General features: G+C 38.8%; 1 protein-coding gene and 1 pseudogene across 1 annotated transcript; one reads left to right on the top strand and one right to left on the bottom strand.

Moving 5' to 3' along the window:
* Positions 1-3058: 3058 nt before the first annotated feature.
* Positions 3059-24077, bottom strand: LOC133744766 (mannose-6-phosphate isomerase 2-like; annotated as a pseudogene).
* On the top strand, positions 16415-18421 carry LOC133742539 (uncharacterized). Its single transcript, XM_062170229.1, has 3 exons — positions 16415-16472; positions 16659-16792; positions 17942-18421. Exons 1-3 carry the CDS (start codon positions 16415-16417, stop codon positions 18233-18235), a joined length of 486 nt encoding a protein of 161 aa, XP_062026213.1. The 3' UTR covers positions 18236-18421.
* Positions 24078-24630: the final 553 nt, after the last annotated feature.

Raw genomic sequence — 24630 nt, 5'->3', positions numbered from 1 at the left:
TGTATTTTTTATGTGGTTTCTCCCTTCTTAATTCGTTTTTAGGTCTTGCTAACGTGATTTCTTCAATTCGCAGCTACCTTTATTATAAACTTGGTAAGAGGTTTTTGCTTACATTTGATATAGGTAACATTTGCCATAGAATTTGATCAGACATTTTTATTTCACATTTACATGCTTTATTTATAGGTAAGATTTCACAAGTTTAAAATATTTCCAAGTTTCTCTATATCTCTATATCTAAGGTTCTCTCATTATCTCTCACTTTCTCTTTCATACCTTTATCTTTTAATTAGGTATAGGTTTCTATGTACATATTTGTACCTTTTGATTAGATTGGTAATATATTCTATGTTTCTTTTTCCTGCTTCGTATGTCTAGGTAGGTCAAATTTCTAGTATACAACTTTAAATACTTATTATATAGATACAATTGAAGTAATAATGTTTGAATTTTTGTTCTAGAGTTTTTCATCCTATAATGTAGGTATATAAGTTTTTTTTTTTTTTTTTGATCAAATTTGAGACATACCAATAGTATGCTCCGTTCATAGATTAAGAAATAGTACAAAGACTACTCCAATAAGACACTTATGCTCTGAGTAGCCTATACCAAATACAAACACCTCGCCTTGCAGGCAATCTATTCTACCTAGTCACACACGTCGAGCACGCAATTGTGGTACGCTAACAACTAAGTACTTCCACAAGACTCATAGAGGTATCTCTACCAGCATAGACAATAGGAACTAGGATCAACCTATCAAACAACTAGTGGCTCCTTACCCTTTGATGGGTCGGAACCATGAACTGCTTCCACCACGGTGAATTCCGGTAAACCATTCACCAATTTCTCCTCCTTCCTAGGAGTCTTGACCTTCTTTGCCGGTGACTTTTTCATAGGGGAAGCATGCACGACCTTAAGCTCCTTGGCCTTATTCTTTGCCCCCTTTGGCCTTCCCGGCCTTTTTTTGTAGACTTCCTTCATAGGTTTCACAGGACACAATCCCATTGTCACAGCATCCAAATTTGTCTTACCTACTGCTAGACTGAGGCGTAGCTTCTTGGGAGAGCTAACCTCGTCATCCACACGTTTCCGACGCAGACCACAACTCGGAGCGGCCTCCAGCATCTCCTTCTCCACAGAACTACCAATGCCAAGCAGCTCCTGCCTTGGACCTCCCGAAGATAGTTCACTGCCAGTCTCCACCAGCTCAGGCACAGGTGCCTTACTGACTCCAGAACTTCCTGCACCACCATCGGGACCAAACTTGCGCTTGATTTCCTTCCTCCCTTTTGGTTTAGCTATTGGCAGAAAGCGCTCGAGGCCAACCTGTGGACTCAGCTGTGCTCCGAACACCATTGGTCTCACATGAGGAGACACATCCACACGGCTCAACACCCTGTCAAGGTTTCTCCGTACCGGCGACTGTGCACTCCTGACCGCCGCCGGCAAGGGCGGCCCAGCACATGGTAAACCCACATGAGTAAGCAAACCACAATCTTGACATCTTCCATAGAGATTTTCAAAGAAGAAATCGATATCTACATCAATCCCATCATCCACCGTGAAGCAACGACGGAAGATCATAGGCTGCAGAAGATCCATCTCAACCCGGATCCGAATTCTTCCCTCCCCAAACTCTGTTATATCTTTCTGCAGATACCGCCCCAAAGCACTACCAATTCTTCGCAAACACCGATCGGTATGAAAGTCTGGTGGCAACCCACGTACCTTGATCCAGAAGGCTATGGTAGAGAGCGGGACATCCTTAATCGCTCCCACTCCATCATAAGGTGCTAGGACAACCGGAGCTCTGTCAAAACCCCAAGGACCACCGCGAAGGATTCAGTTACGGTCAGTTGGATCCGTCAAGGTGAACAGAAACCGGTCTCCATGTTCCTGAGCAGTGTACCGTCCATTCAATCTCCATGCACGACGGAACATGCCCATGAACGATCTTTTGTTAAAAGCCCTAGCCGTCAGCAGCTTCCCCACCAGATACGTCTGCGAACGCCGCAAACCTTCTCCACGAGCCGGCCGCAGATCCACCGGCCTGCGCACATCTGCCAGTCCAAGAGAGGCAGCCAGTCGGACAGCCATCTCATCCACCTCCTCCATGCCGGCAAACTGTGAAGTTTTCTAACTAGGGTTTTTTCCCTCTCTCTCTCGCGTCTAGCGGCTAGGGTTTGTCTTTTTCTTGGTATATAAGTATTTGATACCTACATCTTAGGTATATTGATTTCATAGGAATGCATTTAATCTTATATGTCTGAAAATTATTCATTGATGAATTCTAGATTTTGGAATTTGAATTTGAAATTTAAAATTGAGCTAAAATTGTGATTTAATTAGTGAATTTAGAATTATTTACCTTATTTGGTTCTAAGGGTAAAATGAACTATTAAAAAAAACAAATGGACCGCAATTAACAAGAAAATATGTGTGGACTACATCCAACTTTTATATAACAAAAATGACTTGAATCGAATAACCTGTAACCAAGGCACACTAGTTTTGGCTAGTTTGTATTGTCTACCTTCAGAATAAGTTCACATATATATCAACTATCTTTGGCAGCATTTACCAAATAATAAGTTCAATCTAGAAAAATCGCAACTGTCCACAGAAAAACATTCCCAGGTGACGAAAGACAGGGTGAATCTAGTTGGGGCGACATTCAGGGTATTAGATTAGTGTATGAGGTGCTTTCTATCACATTGATTCAAATCGTGCATCCTCTCTCTTATGTAACACAATAATTTCATGTAAACTTACTTTTAGAGATCACTGCAGAAAAATAGGTGCAATTCCTTATGCTCATAATCAAGCCGTAAAGCATTATGTTGGCTACTGCAGATTTGATGTGAGAACTATCGGTTTGAGTTTGAATGTATGGCTCTCCTGAAGAACATTACGTATCTTTTTCTTTGCCAACAGTTTAGATCGATCAATTCTTATTTGTAATTTTGTATAGTACTTATTCTACATACATTGCAAGATACGTACGTGACAGTGCTAATAGTATTCCATATTACTATCAAACATGCTAAATCAACAAGTTGTTTGCCTTCCCAAAATGCTAAAATGTGACGCTGCCGCGCTGGATTCTGGAATTGAATTTATGGGACTTGAAAGAACATGCTGTTCACTCCGGCTCTATATATGTGCAACTCAGATGCACTTGTTATGCTAATCTGAGTATCTGCAGGCACGAAAAGAACCTCTCCGTGTGTGACATTTATATCTCCTGTAAAATTGCTTGGATCTATGATTCCCTCCCCAAAAGTGATGACGAAAATGGAAGGACCATGGACTGCAGGAAATTGCACCGATTCCCCCTGGGGAAGATGGCATCGATCAACCTCAAATTCGTCAGAGGGTGGGAGGTACCTTGTCACATAAGAATTTAAGGCAACTCCTTTCAGGATTTCGGGGCAGCCATGGTTGCATGCGAGCATAGAACAAAGGGTTTACCCGTTTACACATCCCGATGCATGGGAGTGAGGCCGGCCCTGACTACATTGTCTGAAGTTGCCATGCACTCGATGCAGTCACCGAACATATAGGCATGGGGTTCATTTGCTCCGAGGTATAGTGCTTCTCCAGGACTAAGCTTGACATAGTTGAGAAAGAAATTAAGCAGATATGACACCCACGTCACCTGGATGTTGCCTTTCCAGTTCCAATACCAGTTGCTCCTTTTCTGTCAACTGCCTCACCTGATCAAATCAATATTAAACAGTGTAATCGACTATTGAAGGAAAAAAAAAATTGACTGATGCTGGAATTACTTACCTGATTTTCCATGTGTAAACGATTTTTCAGTTTAGTTGTTGCTGTAGTTACATTCTCTTTGGTTGCTGACATGAGTTGGGTAAAAATCGAGCGCAGAACAGACTTGACTTTATCTTGCCCATCTTCATTTGTGGTGTCAAACACTTGGTTTGCTACTTCACTACCAACCACTTGTACAATCTCAGGGACATTATCAAGCACACCCTTGAGCTCCCGAAAATTATTAGTCAATTAAATCAGAAATATTAATTTTGCAGTATTTATATAATAATAAAGGGTGGTCTGTGGTCTTTTTTTTTTTTTTTTTTTTTTTTTTTTTTTTTTTTTGTGTCTGTGGTCTGTGGTCACACTTGCATATTAAGCTTTTTGACCTTTTTAGCATTATGTCAAATTTCTGGCGTAATGACATTTTTTTGGGCCCCAAATTAGGCAATCACAGTTACAAGTCAATTACTTGTTTAATGACCAAAACAAAAGATAACACCTGCATTCGAAAGCAGTAATGATTATCGCGAAAAGGATCAGATCATCAGGCAACAAACAATTCGGCCAGCAAGAATATCTATGCTGAGAAAAACAAAGGGGGTCAATTGTGTTAAATATCCAAACCAAATTTAAAGAATGTTCATGAATGATCCATTGGTTCTAGAATAATGTATTCTAGTTTCCCACATAAATTCCGTCAAACATCTCTTGGTTCTAGAGTTTGAAGTGCATGGACCAAGATGAATGTGGAAGATTCATGAAGGAGCATTAATTGAAGGTGGTTGAATGGAGCATTAATGAAGTCATCTAGAGGGATCCTCCTTGGTCCGGGTCATTTGCTCATTCTGATCATCGAATCTAGCTAATCCAATCTCATCTTCATCCAAGTAGAGAGTGAAGAAGGTCCACTCCAAGTTGAGAGTGTTGTAGTTGTTAGGTAGCAAAACAAGTGTCAGAGAGAGTTTCCTTCAAGTAGTGTTCTTGAAGTTGTGTATCTCTTATACCCACCTTATCATAGTGGAAGTTCTTGTTGTTGCTGCCCCATGGAAGTAGGGCACATTGCCAAACCACGTTATATCCAGTGTTCTCTTTTCCTTTACTCCTTTTATTTCTTTGCATATTATCCTTTTGTGGTTGGAGTTATTATTTCCATTCTATTAATTTTCCCAACAGTGGTATCAGAGCCCTTGGTTCGTGAGGCGTTAGAATGGAAGATTCAAGAAGTACCATGATCCAACTCAAGCACTCTAATTGGATTACTTGGAAGCCGAGAATGGAGGATATTCTCTATTGCAAAGATTTGCATGAGCCAATCGAAGGAGAGGAGGCCAAGCCGGAAGGGACATCATATGTGAATTGGACGAAGATGAATCGCAAAGCCATCGGTCATATCCGCGAATGGGTGGATGATAGTGTATTCCACCATGTGTCCAATGAAACGAACGCACATGAATTGTGGTTGAAGTTGGAGTCCTTGTTTGAGAAGAAGACCACTACCAAGAAAGCATTTCTAATCAAGGAGCTCGTAAACATGAAGTTCAAAGATGGTGTTAGAGTGACCGAGCACCTCAACAACTTCCAAAGTACAATCAATCAATTTGCCACGATGGACATGAAGATTGATGACGAGTTGCAAGCCTTGTTGCTATTGGGATCATTGCCGGACAATTGGGAGACCTTCATTGTAACTGTAAGTAATTCTGCTCCAAATGGTGTATTATCTATGGATAATGTTAAAAGTAACATGTTGAATGAAGAAAGAAAATCTTCATGCTCCAACAATAGCCAAGTCTTTGTGGCGGAGAATAGAGGAAGGAGCAAAAGCAGAGGTCCCAAAGGCCATGGAAGGAGTGTGAGCAGATCGAGGACAAGATTCAATGGAAAGTGCCATCATTGTGGTATTTTTGGCCACATGAAGAAGAATTGCAACAAGTTGAAGAAGGATCCAAAGGAGGGTCGAGATGGCAATACTCATCAACCGGAGGATGACATGAAAAATACTGCAACTTCCGTGTCTCATGATGAGTGTGAGTTCCGTTGTCTTGAAGGTGAATGTCTACATGTTGATGATTGTCCCGGTGTTGCATGGGTTGTTGATCGATTTCGGAGCCGCTTTCCATGCCACTCCACACTTGAAATACTTCTCTACATATAAAGGCGGTGACTTTGGGATTGTGAAGATGGGCAACGATGGCTACTCCAAGATTTCAGGAATTGGAGATACTAGCAAATTGACCCACGCAATGCGGCAGGTTTTTTTTTTTTTTGTAAGTTTCATATGTAATAGATGAATATTCGCAATCTAAAAAACATCAGTGCTACTTAGAATATGATTTGTTTTGTTGTTAATAATAGATTATTAGCAACAAATGAGATACAATTAAAAAATAAATTTTTTCCATGAATATTTGTAGAAATTTACAAATACAAAACTAGGGCTGGGCACAGTCCCAGACCGGCACTGGATTTGCTGGAACCGGTACCGGGACCGGCTTTTTTTTTTCGGGCCGGGCTTGCAGTTCCAGAGAATAGGGACCGGGCTAAACCCGGACCGAGACAAGCGGGCCGGTTTTTTCGGGCTTTCGGGCCCGACCCGTCTTTGAAAAAAAAAAAAAAGATTGATAAGAAAAGAAAGCCAGAAAGGTTTTTGGCTTTGAAAAATCGAAGGGAGAAGAGATTTGGATTGCTGGGAAAAGAGAAGAAAGATCGTGGGTTCTTTTAGTTCCTGATGTCGTGCACGACTTGCGGTGACTGTGGCGACGGCAGCGGAGGAGGACGAAGAGAACGAGCACAATGACGGCGCCGGAGTTGAACTTGAAGAGCGAGAGGTAGAGGAAATGAGGAATAATGGACTGGCTGATCTCTAGTTTTTGGAGGAGGAACAAAGTTGGGGGCTTGGGGTTGACTGGCTAAGGAAGAAGAAGAAAGAAGAAGAACTGAAGAAGAGAGAAGAACTGCAGAAGAGAGAAGCAGAGGAGAGGAGGGGAATCGTGAAAGAAAGAAGAAGAAGGAGAGAGAAGAATGATAAAAGAAATATAAAAGAAGAAGAAGAAGAAGGAGACAGAAGAAAGAAGATGCAGAGGAGAGAGAATAAAGAAGAATAAAAGAAATATAAAAAAAGAAGAAGAAGGAGACAGAAGAAAGAAGATGCAGAGGAGAGAGAATAAAGAAGAATAAAAGAAATATAAAAAAAGAAGAAGAAGGAGAAAGAATAAAGAAGACGCAGTGGAGAGAGAATAAAGAAGAATGATAGGGATAGGTAGAGTGAAAAGTAGAAGGATAAGTCAAAAGAGGGAGAGGGTAAGTACAAAAAATAAAAAATATATTACTTGTATAGTCAAGTTCAGGTTCTTCGGTCCAAAAGGTCAGCAAAAGTCAGGGACCGGGACCGGACCGGAAAGAATGAGTTTGGGACCGAACCGGCCCGAAAACAACTATTTTCAGTCTAAAACCCGACCCGAACCGGCCGGTCCGGATCGGTTCCTCCGGGTTTTTCGGTCTTTCGGTCATTTATGCCCACCCCTATACAAAACAGAATTGTTCTCCATAAAAAAAATTTAAAAGAAAAAAAAAAACCTTAAAGAATATGACCATATGGCAGAATTGTAAAAAAAAAAAGAAAAAAAAAAAGGCAGGATTGTAATTTTAGTCAAAAGCTGGGCGTAAAACCGTATTTTTAGTAAACAGTGCTATGAACAGTGTTGCTCTAGCAGCTTTAGTATATGTATAATTTGTTTTGAGACCGATTTGGGCAACAAGCTTATGTTGAAAGATGTTAGACATGTTCCTGGTTTACGTCTCAATCTCATGTCAACTGGTGTGCTTGACCGACAAGGGTTTCATCATTATGGAGGTGATCAAAAGTGGAGGCTTACCAAGGGATCATTGGTGGTTGCTAGAGGGAAGATGTGTTGCACCCTCTACAAGACGTACACATGGCAAGATATGCAAAGGAAAGTTAAATGTTGTAGACAATTCTTCTCCAAGTCTATGGCACAAGCGGCTAGGTCACATGAGTGAGAAGGGATTGCAAGTTTTGGCAAAAAAGTCTCTAATTCCCTTTGCCAAAGGTACCTCACTTGACCCTTGTGATTATTGTTTATTTTGTAAGCAACATAAAGTTAGTTTCACAAGAACATTTACAAGGAAAGAAAATGTATTAGACCTAGTACACTCAGATGTATGTGGCCCCATAGAAGTTGAATCACTAGGTCATAATAAATATTTTGTCACTTATATTGATGATGTTTCACGAAAGGTTTGGATTTATTTGTTGAAATCAAAAGACCAGGTGTTCCAAACCTTTAAGGAGTTCCATGCCATGGTGGAGAGGGAGACAGGAAGAACCCTCAAATGTCTTCGTAGTGACAATGGCAGAGAGTACACTTCGAACGAGTTCAGTGATTATTGTTCGAAGCATGGCATCAAACACAAGAAGACAATTCCTGGCACCCTACAACATAATGATGTAGCAGAGAGGATGAACCGCACCATTCTAGAAAAAGTGAGAAGCATGTTGAAGACGGCCAACATGGCAAAAGAGTTTTGGGGTGAAGCAGTGACAACCGCATGTTACCTTATCAACCGAACACTATATGTACGTACCATTGGGCTTGGAGACTCCAGAAGGCATGTGGACCGGTAAAAGTGCTTCATATTCCCACTTGAGGGTGTTTGGGTGCAAAGCATTTGCACATGTACCAAGGAGCAAAGATCAAAGCTAGATGACAAGGCCATGCCATGCATCTTTCTTGGGTATGGCAATGAAGAGATGGGCTACCGGTTATGGAATCCAAAGACCAAGAAGTTATTCAGAAGCAGAGATGTGGTGTTCCATGAAGGTCAAACCATTGCGGATTTTAACAAAGATGAAGTAGAACATGTAGACCACCTCACCTACGATTCATCACCGCTTCAACAAGAACCTAGTAACAAGGCTCAAGATATGGTAAATGAAAATGTTCCTGATATGGTGGAAGCAGAAGTAGCAGAACCTGGAGATAATGATGAGGAGGATCATGATCAGGGGGAGCCTGATTAGGGGGGCAGTTAGAAAATGCCCAAGTACCAGTTTAAAGATCCAACAGAGTGCCAAATCCAAGTATCAAGTATCCTTCTTCACAATATATTTTGGTCACTAGTGATGGAGATGATCCATATTCCAGATACATTCTATTGACTAATGATGGGGAGCCTGAATGCTTTGAGGAGGCAAAGACTCATGCAGACAGCGATAAGTAGATGTTGGCAATGAAGTCTGAGATGGAGTCCTTATTGAAGAATAACACCTATGAGTTGGTGAAGCTTCCTAAAGGCAGAAAAGCACTCAAAAATAAATGGGTGTTCAAGTTGAAGAGAGACGAGAATGAACAGTTGACAAAGTTCGAGGCTCGCTTGGTAGTAAAAGGTTTTGGGCAGAAGGAAGGAGTAGATTTTGACGAGATCTTCTCACCAGTCGTCAAGATGACTTCTATCAGAGTTATTTTGGGCATGGCTGCTAGCATGGATCTTGATGTAGAACAGTTAGACGTGAAAACGAAATTTCTTCATGGTGATTTGGAAGAAGAAATATACATGGAGCAACTGGAAGGTTTCGAGGTTGAGGGAAAAGAGCACATGGTTTGCAAATTAAAGAAAAGTTTATACGGGCTTAAGCAAGCTCCAAGGCAATGGTACAAGAAGTTTGACTCATTCATGCTGAGTCATGGGTATAAGAGAACTGATGCAGATCCATGTGTGTATATACAGCGGTTTACTGGAGGTGACTTCATAATTTTGTTGCTCTATGTTGATGATATGTTGATAGTGGGCCAAGATGTTTCTATGATTCGCAAGTTGAAAGCAAATTTATCAAAGTCATTTGATATGAAAGATTTAGAGCCAACTAAGCAGATTTTGGGCATGGAGATTGCTTGTGACAAGAAGGCGAAGAAATTATGGCTGTTACAAGAGAGGTATGTTGAACGGGTACTTGAAAGGTTCAACATGAAAGAAGCTAAACCAGTAAGCTCACCTCTAGGCAATCATTTCAAGTTAAGCAGATTATTATGCCCAACTACACAAGTAGAGAAAGACAAGATGGCAGGTATCCCTTATTCATCAGCTGTTGGTTGTCTTATGTATGCTATGGTATGCACTCGCAAAATATTTTTCACATGTAGTTGGTGTTGTTAGTAGATATCTTTCTAATCCTGGTAGAGAGCATTAGGAAGCTATCAAGTGGATACTCAAATATGTGAGAGGCACCTCAAAGTTGTGTTTGTGTTTGGTGGATCAGCTCCAGTCTTGGAAGGTTTCACAGATGCAAATTTGGCAGGAGACCTTGATAATAGAAAGTCCACTTCTGGATACTTATTTACATTTTCTGGGGGAGTCACTAGGCCAATAATTCAATCAGACGACAGTTTTTCACTGTCGTCTGAGTATAAAGGCTGTTGTTGTCTATCTCAATGCCGTCTGATACATAATCAGACAATACCAGAAAACTGTCGTCTGATAAAGTTTAGTACAATAACAGCTACTATCATGTCTGTTGTCTGAATACCACGAAGAACAACAGTGGCTTATATACTTACTGTTGTCTGAAGGCTGTGCCAACAACAAAGGCTTATATTCTTGCTGTTGTATGAAGACTTGATCAGACAATATGTACTTGCAAATCCCATTGTCTATCTATTATTCATACTATAGATTTCTCCAAAAAAACCGTTGTTCGTTGTTTTGCTGGACAATGGCTTTCTCGTTCTTTTAGTCCTTAAAGTATTATAGTTAGATGACTCATACAACAGTTTTTGTTAGGCATTTTATGATGATCAATTATTGGACAATAGTTTTTAGCTGGAATAGAATGGTCCGAGAGACATTCAAAAGACCTACATTCTACATATATGGGATCCAAATGACAACCCAAAACACATTTATTTATGTAAAGATTCGATACATTCATCTATATATCCAACAAAGTCATTCTATCCCAACATTAACCCCGACGATACTTGTCCATAAATGTGATGCACATTAACCTTGCCTAAACCTCACAAATAAGTGAAGACAATGCACCAGCAGCTTTAAGTACATCCTTTTGTTTACCCTCGGTAAGAACCTGCATATAATAATGTAGAGATGAGTGAATACATTATATACTAGTATTGTATATCTTAAGAAGCTGTAAAGAGATTGTAGAAATATTAGAGATAAAGGCGTTCAATTAATCAAATGCAAATTAGAGTTCTTACAAGAATTTACTCCTTTCTACCTGCTAAGATAGTCCTATTTACAACACTACACCAATAACTTAAACACACAACACTTTTTGCACAATGAAAAAAAAAAAGTGTTGTGTGATGAAGAAAAGTGAATCACACAACACGTTTAAAAAACTTGCGTTGTATAAGGTGGTTAAATTTCTGAACTTTTTAGCTAGTAGATCATTGCACAACAGTTATAAGAATAGTTCGTTGTGTGAATGAAAAAAAAATAGCGGCAGATTTCCCTCTTAGCCTAACTCTAAATTGGTGCTCCAAAGGACAACATAATAGTTATATCTGTTGTATGAGTGTAGCTTGCAAAATATCATACAACAGTTTTTTACTTTGTGTTGTCCAAGTAATGAAGATATATACTGGCAAGATTTCAATGCATCCAAAATGTCATTCATTGCCCCAAAATGAACAAACTTTGATCAAAATGTAGGTTACATATATGTACTCCTACAACGTAATTTCTTATTTGTGTTGTCTAAATGAGAGATACCTATCCCTAGCACCAAAACTGGTACTATGATTGCACATAGGCGGGAACTATCCCTCCTTGCTCCCTCAGCTCAAATTTAAACTATGTATAATCAGACAACATAACTTCATATATGTGTTGTCTGATTCAAATAATCTATTGTGACTGGGCGGCAACATTTTGAGCCAAAATGCTGTAGGCGCCATGTTTCCCTCCATAATTTCACATTTTGATTTTTAGTGCTGCATTTAGACGACAGTCGATGAGATGTCAGTTGTGTGAATAACTTTGAGAATTTTTAGTTAGGTTTAATTTTGCCACATCGTGTCCAAAAGAAAGGGAAAAGGAAAAAAACATAGCCCGGCCTCATGATGCGGGAAGCGTGAACACGATAGTAAGAGGCTCCGTCAAGCGTTGAAAGCCATATGAGATGAGCTAGAATCCACTAGCAATTACGGGCACAGCCGTAAGAAACATAGAGAAACTTCTCTAATATTTGGTTTTTTATTGATAACTTGAAAAATGAAAATTACAATCTAAGAGGTGCCTTATATATAGGGCACATAACATAAACCTAATACAACTAGAAAACAAAAAGAATAATTTATTATAGACTAAAACTAGAAAACCTAATTAAACCTCATTAAATAAAAATCAGAAATAGAATCCTAGATACTAAAGAATATTACGCAATCTCCCAACCAAGATTTTGTTCGAGAATCCCGATATATCCAAAAGAGTAATTTATGATTAATTTCATCATTAAGAAGCCTATTTGAATACCAATATCCAATATTCAAATCATTCTTCTTAATGTAGAGACGCTTCTTTCTTTTCGAGATTCTTTGTTGAAATTGGCTAAAATCTCGTCCTACATCACCTCCTCTCTACACTCGACACTCATGATCTCTCTCTCGACCTTAGACCTACAAACCCATCTCTTTCGAACCCTTTTCCAGCGAATGGCTTCGATTTCATAGGAGCCTCTTCCTTCCCCTTCCTCACCTTCACCCTCTTCTCCCTCGTTGTCACCGTCCTAAACAGCCTGAGCCTCCTCCTGGTTTTGGTTTTTCTCCGCCTCCCGCTCCATCTCTCTCTCCCGCGGCTCGCATTCCGCCGTCAAAGCTTCCGTCAGTCCTCTTCAGCTTCGTCATCGGCACCTGAAGCTCGTCGGTTATCGGTGTTGAACAACCTGTAAGCAACTTCTCTTCACTTTCTCAGATTTCCTTTTCGTTGCTCCGGTTGTTGCTTCAACCAGATTCGGAGCCTAAAGCGTTAAATCCTTGAAAGATCTGAGCGCCTGAACTTGAATTTTCAATGAATTAGGGTTTTCTTCGTGTCATTGTAGGGTTAGACGAGTGTAATTGAGAATCAATCAATTGTTATACACTAGAATTGGATGGGTCGTGATTGTTAGGGTTTTACCGATTGTTGATTTTTTCGTTCTCTGCCTATTTGATATAGTTAGGTGGTTCTCGTTTTATGTTCACATTGATTTGGAGCTGATTATATCATCAATTGAGCAGTTTCTGAAATTTATACCATGTTTAGTTGGCCAGGAAACTAAGAATCAGCTTATCATTTATTAATATTCTATCGGATGCTTCATGTTGTGTGTTTGTTTTCTGGGTGTTTTGGGTCAGAAGTGAATTATCATGATATTGAGTTTCTATTGGTTTCATATCACACATTTATTTTTCAGCACATAAACACAGATTTAGCCCCTTACTTTCTATAGCTCTCTTTGTTTCTTTAACTAAATTGTTCAAGTTACAATTGTGACTGTTCGATCTGCTTCTGTGTTCTCTAGGTGGAGGTTGGAAGACAAAAATATATGCGAGATGTAAGCATTCACAACTTTGAAATCTTGTAGTTGTATAGCTAATTGTATAACGTGTAGAAGCTTTCCTGTTACACTTCTGCCTTTTCTTTTCTTATTTGTTGGATGGTCCATAATCTGTAACTCTTTCCAATTGCACTTTAATTTGGACTTTTGGTGTTCCTTTTTCGTTAGATGGTACGTGGTTTTTCTTGCTTTGTTTTATGGTTATAGCGAGTTACTAATTTATGATGGAACATTAACAGAGGTTAATTTGATTTACTGAACCTTGCTTTTGAAGTATCCTATGATGCACAGAAACGCGAAAATGCCCGCGTATCCCTTATCGAAACGGGAAACGGGTACGAAACGCGTCAGAAACGCTCGGAAACGTTCGGAAACGCGTATCCTGATTTGGATACGGATTGGATACGTACGTATCCGAATAGGATACGTGAGAATGTAAATACATCGGATACGTGGGGGTAATCCTGACTTTTTACCCCCAAAAAATAGAAAAAAAAAAAAAAAGAATCCTAAACTAGATCGAGAGAGAGGGAAGACAAGTCGCAGACCAGATCGAGAGACAGAGAGAAGAAAAATCGCAGCCCAGATCGAGAGAGAGAAAAACCGCAGCCCAGATCGAGAGAGAGAGAAAAACCGATCGGTATTTGCATTTAAGATTTGCCCAGATCGGTATCGTGACAGGATCATGAGCTGGCTTGATGATCAGCCTGAAGAATCTGTTGTGTTCTTATGCTTTGGTAGCTTGGGGAGCTTTAATGAAGCACAAGTGAAGGAGATAGCTCTGGGGCTTGAGCAGAGTGGGCAGAGGTTCTTGTGGTCTTGCGTTTGACACCACCAAAAGGCAGCAAAACTTTGACTCCTATCGACTGCTCGAACCTTGAGGAAGTCTTGCCGGATGGGTTCTTGGAGAGGACTAGAGGAAAGGGACTGATATGCGGGTGGGGGCCGCAGGTGGAAGTCTTGTCCCACAGCCCAGGTTTCAACGAGGGAGTTTAGGAGGCGTTTGAGATTTAGAAGAATGCCCAATTTTTTTTCTAATTATATATATATATATATACATATATATATATATATATATATATTTAATTGGTGTTTCCTTCACGTTTCCGTTTCCTATTACATTTAAGATTTGCCGTTTCCACGTTTCCGATCGTATCGTATCCGGATACTCGTACCCGTTTCGGTGCTTCTTAGGAAGTATCTAATTAACGGTGATAATCTTGGTAGTGGTATGAAATGTGTAAAAAATGATGTAGAATTTGGTGATGCTGATGGTAATCATCATAAGGGTACTGATCTGGATACTGTAAAAGATAGTGTATAATGTATTCATGATAACAATATTGATTGTAGGTGTAGGCAGAGATATACATTTGATCGAATTCTATCTGTTTTTCTCAAGGATATTGGTCATAGATATGTTGTTATACCCATGTCTGCAGTTTTTAGTAATAGGCAACATGTGGATTTGTTCAGATTTTTCTCTGTTGTGAGACATAAAGATCGGTATGATTTAGTTTCGAAGAAGAGGCTATGGTGTTTTGTGTCCAAAGAATTGGACTTGATTGGTGGAGCAACAGTGACTTCTGTAAAGTTGATCTACTTTAACTATTTGAATGAGTTGGAGATATGATTTAGGGAGAGTTTAATCCATAATTGACAGAAACCTGATTGTTGATAGTGTGGAGCAATTTCTATATTATATTTCTTTATGTAATGTTTCATTGAAATTGTATTCAACAGAATACAGTGGATGATCAGGACACAGGGTTTTCTAATAAGGAAGCCACGCTGTTGAAATCACAGAAATTCACCCCTGAATTTGGTTTGTTTTTTATTCCTGTTTGTTCTTCAATTTAGTTTCCGCTGACCTCCTTATATGGATTCATTAGTTTACGCTGTTCTCCTTATCAATTATTGAAAAAATCTGACTAATAGTTCACTAAATAACCATCTGAAAATTGTTTAGTTGCTTACCCTATGAAAGAGCTGTTGAGAATAATATCCTTATTTGTGTTATATTGTTTGTATGTTAATGGCATAGATACGTCCATAATGGATCTGTAGGCTGCAAAAGTACTTATATAAATTAGGATCTTACTTTCATTTCAATTTATATGCATTATCCAGACTACTGCATAACATAGGGTTGTTGGTTAGTTAAGCTTTTCTTTTCAGAGATTTTTGTATCATCATTTTTTTTCTTTTTCATTGCAGATTTCACAAACCTTATATTTTCCAAGCATTGTAAATGTTCCTCTCTTCAAGGGATGCTCAACGGAATTCATCAATCAGATTGTATGTCCTTTGTTTTTTTTTTCTTCCATTTATATAATTAATGTGCAAATGAAAAAGGATGGTTGACTGCTACTTTGTACAAAGTTGAATTTGTTTGTAGGCCAGCTGGTAGTTCATCATAGACAATAAAAATTAAATTAAATTAAATTGGTAATTAATTGCACTTATGGAAACATTGTAAATAGTGTTTACTATCTTGCATGGAAATGACTGTGACCTGGAACCTTATTTCAAAGTCAATAACAAATGTATAAGTGTGTACTGTAATGTCCCTGTTTGTGTGTCATGCCAATTAGTCCACCTTAAAGAAGCACCTGGTGGTGTAATTGTGTCAAACATTCAGGAGTTTTCATGTGTAACGCCACATATATTGTCAAATAAAATCCTCCTTGGTTCATGGATATCTCTGCATAATGTGTACTAATGAATTTGGTATTCTTATTCTTTTCATTTTGCAGGTTATTAAACTACACGAGGAATTTTTTGTCCCTGGAGAAGTGATAATGGAACCTGTAAATGTGGTAGATCAAATTTATTTTGTCTGTCATGGTGTACTGGTATGTTTCAGTTTCTAGACTGACCGGTGGATCTAATTTAGTTAGTTCAGTAAACTTATGTCAATTTGCTTTTGAATTGATCTTTGGGTTTGCTTACATTGCCTTCATGTTGGTTCGTTAAGTCGACCAATTCCACAGTGGTAGACTGGCTGCAATCAGTGGTAGGCTAGCTCAGCCTGGTCTCTAGCTAGTTTATGCTTTCATGGCATGGAGCTCGTCTACTGGTGTAGGGGGCTGGTCTACTATTGATGTATGGATACGTTAGTGTACCGTAAACATTTCCCTGATTGTTTTACCCCCAAAAGTTTAATTTATTTTCAAGGGTTTACCAAACAACTAAATTTTTAATTATTGATTTATTTATTATTTTAAAAACCTGGCTTTTGGAAACCATCCCCACTGCATCAGCCTTCTTGGGTTATGGGACTGAATTGGGTTTTGATCAGGTGGATGGCAAGATGTGCAGCCTCATGATCCTCAAGTTCAAGATGCAGCCAACCATGTTGTGAAGAGCCTTCAACAAAAGTCCAATTCATTGTTCCCTTATGAGCTTCAAAAGATTGTCCATGCTAAGGCAGAGGTCAGTAGTGATTTCCTTCAATGTGTTTTTTTTTTTTTGCTTATCTATCATTGATATGTTGAGCTCGATAGTTGGGGTAGCTATTGGTTATGTTTAATTAGTTGTCAGCTCCATCGAGTATTGGGTGATATTTTGTACACTTGTTCCTTTCTCTTCTCGCAGGTATTTATTTCCTCTATCTATAATATCTGCTTTTCGTCTAATTTATATAATTCAACCATGTTTTTTTTAGGGTTTAATCTTGTAAGAGGGTGATCCCAGGGGCCTGGTCATTTCTGTTTTTTGCATGATTTTAGGAATTGTTAATTTGCTGAGCATTTTTCTTCTAGTATTACCGATATTGGCTTATCGTCTCTAGGTTCAAGTATCTACAAGCATTTGATATGATACAAGCCTGTTTTGATATTCTGACTCTTCCCGCGTTTGACACCCAAGCTGAACCAGTGGGGCATTTCATGATTTTCAAAAAACCTATACTTCTTGTTTTACTCTCAGTTTTTGATATCTTAAAGGAGACTCTTCAATGATCATTTTGAACATGGTTTTGTGAAAAAAGGAGTTAAATGCTATTTTGAAATTACTGCACTGTTTCAGGATTTCTGCAAAATTCAGCATTTCAGTCACTTTGGATTCTTGTTTGACCATCCATTTGAACTGCGAATAGCATGAAACTATGCAAAATAGTAGCTTTGCATGTCTGCTTGAAATCTGGAAAGTTGTGATTAAAATCACTGAAAGAATAGTTGTTGGTGAATTTTTCTTTCTTGTTACCAGTTTTCTCAGAAAACTGTCTCAAGCTTGCAGCTTATTGTTACTCTTAGAATGCTTATGAGTATGTTTGTAGGATTTTGGGTATTTCCGGCAATTTTTATGGTTTAAGTTCGTGTTTTTTCGACTTGGAAATCAAACCCTTTTGATTATTTTCTGTATAACTGTTTTAGATTTGAAAGGGGTTTTCTTGGTCTTCATAGATGCATATAAACACAGTGCATTTTTAGCTGTTCTGGTGCTATACTTGGGGAGTTCAGTTTGTTTTCCAAATTATCCTTTGTACTATAAATGAAATTTTAATCATTCATGTTCTTTTTTTCCTAATGAAATTACCTTCTACTAATGTTTACCTTTTAATATCTTTTGGTGCATTTTTAGGCTATGGATTCATTTGAGCCCTATGGAAATGGAACAAATGGAGAGAATGGCGCAAATGTAGAAAACGAAGCAAATGGAGAAACCAGGGCAGATGGAAACGGGGCAGAGCATGCATTGCTACCCCCACCCCCTGTTATCCCACCAGATGTTGTTCCATTGCGTGCTCAAGTAGATATTACACCTAAACCTTTAAAGAAGAAGATTGTGCGCCTACCAATTGCTAGGCGAGGCCTTGGAACAAAAGGGCAAAAGATTCCTCTGCTGACTAATAGATTTAAATCTCTTACTATTTGAACATATATAGGCAACATCTATAAATCTTGTAGGGTGAGGATGCATTCAAAGATGGGCATACAATCAGCTTCTACATGGAGCCTAAAGTGTTTAGATTACTCATTTGATGGTTTACAATGTTTGTATTTGATGAACTACTGTTCATTTCGTAAATGGACCAAATGAATGCACAATCTAATTCCAGAATGGGATGTTCAAATGATCACACAACAGATTAGATATAATGATCACTGCCTGTTGTCTGAATGGCCAAAAATGGGACAGAAACACATTGTAATCAATCATATCACACATCGGTTTTTAACAAATCAGTGTCTTCTAATTATACTCAGACAACAGAATTAATTGAACTCTGTTGTCCTAAAAGTTAATCACACAACAGAATTAATTGAACTATGTTGTCCTAAAGTTAATCACACAACAGGTATAGTCCAAGAACTGAAGTTTGAAGATCAATCAGACAACAGACAAAATAAAAAAATGTTGTCTGACACGCTTAACATACAACAGCTTAAAACTGGCACTGTTGTCTGAAGACAGCGCCTCAACTGCTGCGCAGCTGCGCTTGGCATCTGCCGAGCTATCACACAACAGTTATAACACATACCTGTTGTCTGTGTGTTTGTCACACAACTGTGTTCCACCGTTGTCTGATTTTTCATCAGACAACGGCTCACTCTACAACGGTGGGTCTCCAAATCCCACATCGGTTTTCTGTTGTTGTCTGATAAGATTTTTGGTGTAGTGCAACATCAACTAGCAAAGCATAAGTTTATGGAATTTAAATCTTCTTACTACTCTATAGTTCATTGTTTCTGTATAGAGCACAGTATTTAACCGGACCAATCATACAAATGTGAAATGCCACAGATCAACAATGGTAGAACAGAACGAACCAACAAATGTAAACCTACAGCTATTAAACACTACACAATCGTGCCATATATTCATGAGCCATCAGTACACTTGGTAGGAGGCAAATCAATCTTAATGAATATAGGTGACTTACAATTGAGTTTCTCGCAGGGTAAGAACCTGCATATAATGTAAGAACCTGCATATAATAATGCAGAGATGAATGAATAGGCTATATACTAATCTCGCATTGGACTAAACAACAGCTGAAAGTACAACATATTCTACTAGCCAATTATCCCAACAGTCAACTTTTGGCAAAGATTTCTAGCGGAGTAGAAGAGTTGAAACCTATATTTGGTCTGCTCCAAAACCAGATCTTAGAGACAATTCGATCCAACAAGCATGTTACATATTGTAACAAAACCTAGAGATTTTTAAGCTGCCTACTTTCTTATACACACACACAGCCCCTGATGCATTGATGTGGGTTCCATTGTGAAAATGAAAGTGAAGGCACTAGCAACTAGTCAAAATATTAAATAGATATTTGTCTAGTTTCTAGATGACCAACCAAGCTAATAAGCACAACTTAACACCACATTCAAATGTTTCGCCACAGATGATCCAAGGACATACATAATAAGGAAAAGAAAAAAAAATATTATTGCTAACTTAAGTTCTGAACATGTGATATAGCAGATAACCGGTCATTCAGAAGGGTAAGATGAAAAGAATTGTTATCTTCCTTATAAGATAAGGTCAAAACTTCCATGAATGAATCTTAGAACAAAAGTTTCCATGATCGATGCTCAAACAACTCGAATGTTGTTTCCCGTATGCAATTAGAAGACTAATATACTATCAAAGATCAATTTCATGCAGCAAACAGAGATGCTGCTAGACCTTTTGTGGGCAAAAGAGATATACCTGAACTGGACTTAATTCTTGCAGGGATGGAAACTGGAAAGGACATTGTAAGATAATCAATTAAATAGTATCTGCTATCCTTTGGAGGAGAAACAAGAAGGATTAACTGTAAAGAAGTAGAAGTAGATCTTATACTTTGACTTACAAAGATTTGGAGCAATTGAGTCTTCCAATATTGACTGAGAATAGGTGAAGCAAGCTTTCCGAACACATATTAAGAAAAACAAAACGAAGATTCAATTTGACAATCAAAACAGTAGAACAAGTATCAAATCAATAATTCAGCTTTTTAAAAGAAAATTATAGATTCAATCATTTCTGGCACTTTGTACAAAACCATTTGCTACTTTGCTAGTTCTCTACAAAACCATTACTCTATTTTCATTTTACAACAGGTCATCCAACTAGATTACAACTAGGTCAGTCCACTACAACAAATCAACAGAAAAAGAAAAAATAGCAGTGAACAATAGAACAAAGAATCAGTAAATGCGAGAATTGACGAATATGAGGTGAATACCATTTGGAAGCATTGACAATAAGTAGAACATTCCCCTTGTACACACTAAGATCCACATCGTTGCCATTAGCATCTTGCATTAACTTAACAAGTCAACCATTAAAGGGACTGCAAACTGATTGAATATGAAGCTTTACCTTGACAGTGAAATCATAAATTGAATATCACTAGTCGCATCATTCCTCATTGTTTGATCCTGGAGTGGTCGCCAATCTTTTAGGTTCCCTCCTGCTCACAATTTGAGGATAGCAAATAAATCAGATCAATTCGGGAATAAGAACCTAGTCTGAAAGAAACAAGCATAACTCAATAAAAGGACGCATCTAGACTTTTCTAACTACTTGTCCTCAGGTTAGCATTAGAGATCCAAGCACAACGAAGAGCTTAACATAAATAATAGACTACTAATAAAGTGTTAGCATTAAAGTCTTCCCTAATAACCTAAACCTTAACACAAATAATAGACTACTAATGGCATGTGTTCTGACATACGAATAGCAGTGAGATGAATGCAGGTTTTCACGAATTGGGTGGGACTCAATGTCTTCATTGCTTGGTACCCAATAAGATCTACAACTTCCCCAACCCAACCCAATGCCACCTGGTTGACTAAGAGTTCATTTTAAAACAATCTAACAGAAAACTAATACAAATCTCTTAACAAGGCATGAAATGATCCAGCAGGTATATTTAACAGTAAAAAAACTAGCACCATAGACATAAATTGATCCCAAGAGGTTGAATTCGACAATAAACTTATATGCGCATTGGGAATGAATTGGTTCAAAGAGAATTATAAGCACAGAAGAATTAGAAAAATGCAAACTTGCCTGTTTAGCAGACCCCATCTCCTTTCATCTCACTGAAAACAACCACGTACTGAAATTACAGAGCAATGAGACATCATCAGCTTGATAGTGGCAATTTAATGGATTCTATAACTAATAGTCCAAATTTGTGGTTGTATTTGATACTGGGAAGAATTAATGAAACATTTGCTCAATGCTTCAGAGAAAAATGAAAACGTTTTGCTTGGACAGGACAGAAAACAAAGAAAGCTTACACATTTTGCTTAGTGGTGGTGTGGCTCGATTTTTACCGGAGGTCGAAGAACCAGAAGAGCCGAGAGCTCCGGCGACAGGGTCATCCGATGGTATTCCGGCCTCGGTGGTCTAGAAAAATCCTAGGTTTTGAAGCTTGGATTAGTCGGAGCACGTTGGTGGTGGCGATGTGTTGAAAAGATGGCCAGAGATTGAAGAGGGTTAAGGAATAGCGACGGCGTAGCTTTAAGGGTCGTGTGCGGTGGTTCGGCAATCTCGATCGAGGGCGGGGTGGCTGGGTTTTGTTCTCCATGTCCTAGGCTATCTTTTGGTGGTGGCGGCGCCAAAAGTCGACGGCCGGAAGTCGAGCTTTCCGGCGTGACAGAGAGAAGGTGAGAGGAAGAAGGAGAAAAGAGAGAAAGTCTAGGGTTATTTCCTTTATATAGTACTCCATGTAAATAGTGAAAAATTTGTTCGAATGGAGGGAAGTGAAAATTGAAAATTGGGCCTAGTGTAAGAGTGCCAACATATTAAACCCTAAAACTCAGACAACATCAAATTCAAGTACATTGTCTGAAAGAAAGTGACACAACAGATAACTAACAAACTGTTGTGTGAATCAAAACAATCAGACAACATCTTCTTCAACTATTGTATTAATATCAATTGCACAACAGAGAAGTAATAACTATTGTATGATCAAAAACAATCAGACGACATCTTTTTTCAATCATTGTGTTAATCAACCTTGAACAACATCAATGTAATAACTGTTGTCTGAATTGATTGATTCAGACAACATCGGAAAAACAACCATTGTCTGATTTACAATTGCACAACAGTAATGTAACAACTGTACGTCGTCTGATTTAAAAATTCAGACGACAGAAATTTTTTTTTTGTTGTCTGATTATTTCAGACAACAGTTAAAATGTTTGCTGTCGTCTGATATGTGTTGTCTGATTGAATTTTTGGCCTAGTGAGTTATGTCATGGCAGTCCAAGTTACAGAAATGTATTGCCTTATCCACCACAGAATCTGAGTACATAGCAGCAAATGTAGCTGGCAAAGAAATGATATGGTTGCAAAGGTTCGTTCAAGAGTTGGGTGTGAAGCAACAAAATTATGTGGTACAATATTGTGATAGTGAGAATGCTATTTACTTGAGCAAAAATTCAGTGTATCACCCTCGCACAAAGCACATTGATCACCGTTATCATTGGATCCGAGATGCTGTGTCAAAGAAGTTTTTCCAATTGAGGAAAATTCACACCAACAAAAATATTTCAGATATGTTGACTAAAGTGGTTCCACAACAGAAGTTGGAGTATTGCAGCAAGTCCGCTGGAATGGACTTCAAGTAGAAGTCTCACTTCTCATTATCCAGGATTGGTCTGGAGGGGGAGATTGTTAAATATCCAGACCAAATTCAAACAATGTTCACGAATGATCCATTGGTTCTAGAATAATGTATTCTAGTTTCCCACAAGGAATTTATGAGGGTCAAACATCTCTTGGTTCTAAAGTTTGAAGTGCATGGACCAAGATGAATGTGGAAGATTCATGACGGAGAATTAATTGAAGGTGGTTGAATGAAGCATTAATGAAGTCACTTAGAGGGATCCTCCTTGGTCTATATAAGGAGAGGTTATTTGCTCATTCTGATCATCGAATCCAATCCAATCTCATCTTCATTCAAGCAGAGAGGGAAGAGTGTCCACTCCAAGTTGAGAGTGTTGTAGTTGTTAGGTAGCAAAACAAGTGTGAGAGAGAGTTTTCTTCAAGTAGTGTTCTTGAAGTTGTGTATCTCTTGTACCCACCTTATCATAGTGGAAGTTCTTGTTGTTGCTGCCCCGTGGAAGTAGGCACCTTGCCGAACCACGTTATATCTGGTGTTCCATTTTCCTTTACTCCTTTTATTTCTTTGCATATTATCTTTTTGTGGTTTGAGTTATTATTTCCATTCTATTAATTTTCCCAACAAATTGTTCATATCTTACAAATGTGATAAGTGACAGACTGACAGGATGAGGATATGTACCTCAAGAGTGATAAAGCCACAAAGAGCCTGAAAATGTGTTATAGCAAAGTGCAATCTCAGGCTCATGATTATCGTCCTTGTAAGCACTTGGCATAAACTTGTGCAAAACCTTGGCCAAATCCTTATTTGGATGTGCCTGTATCGACAATGCCTTTCTCACAAAAAGCACCTAATTCCCAAACAAGCATGAAACCATTACAATATTTAAAGATATTGATGATTCTAATGCATAAAGCCTGGCCACCACTGAGCTCGCCGCCGGTGGAAAACGAACCCCCTTCTCCTCCTCTTTGGATCCATGGAAATATGTGAGCAATAGGGCCTTGAACTGAGAGAATCGAAGAGAAGAATATTCACCGTCAGTGCCGCGCCAGATAGCCTGGTCCTATCTTCACTTTTTGGCGGTTTCCGGTCGAATTGATCCTTGGATTTTGGAGCTGGCACTACACTGATCATTTCCCCACTTGTGGTTTGACTCAAATTGGCCGGAGGAGGGAGAATCGAACTCGTACAGTTCGGGTTTTTTGCCGGATTTCTTTACGGGCCGTTTTCCGGTCAATCTATCTTCAATTGGTTGTTGCTGCAGGTATAAAAGTTGTTCTACATGTTGTGAGGATTTATTTGTTGTAGGTAGTGTAGCCTTATTTAGGTTTTGGTGCCGTGGCGCGTGCGATCACGTGCCGCCACTGGTGGTGGCGCGTTCAGCCACTTAAGTGGTGGCGCATTCAGCCACTTAAAATTCTCTACTTTGTGATAAGGAGTCTTTGGCCACACTTGGTTTCATGAAATTCGATTACATAGTATTGATCAAATAATGCTTCATCAAGATTTTCTATTGTTAAATTACGATTTTGGTATATACACCTCCTAAGAAATACTGGAAGCACAAAGCTCATCTAGCCACAAAGAATAGCAAGGGTACTTCTAGAGAAGGGTCGCGATGCCCCATTTGGGTGGTATCAGGAACCCAAACGTCCCCCATTGAAAGCAAGGAAGCTACGTCTCTCCA

Source organism: Rosa rugosa, chromosome 4 (assembly GCF_958449725.1).
Source record: "Rosa rugosa chromosome 4, drRosRugo1.1, whole genome shotgun sequence".
NCBI lineage: Eukaryota > Viridiplantae > Streptophyta > Magnoliopsida > Rosales > Rosaceae > Rosa > Rosa rugosa.
This window is presented reverse-complemented; position numbering and strand designations above follow the sequence as displayed.

What these genes read in the sequence shown, in the direction of transcription:
- LOC133742539 (XM_062170229.1), top strand. Translation starts at nt 16,415, where the DNA reads ATGGCATGGAGCTCGTCTACTGGTGTAGGGGGCTGGTCTACTATTGAT. An exon ending in TACTATTGATGTATGGATAC is followed by an intron (nt 16,473 to 16,658) that starts GTTAGTGTACCG and finishes GGTTTTGATCAG; the next exon opens with GTGGATGGCAAGATGTGCAG. An exon ending in TTGTCCATGCTAAGGCAGAG is followed by an intron (nt 16,793 to 17,941) that starts GTCAGTAGTGAT and finishes GTGCATTTTTAG; the next exon opens with GCTATGGATTCATTTGAGCC.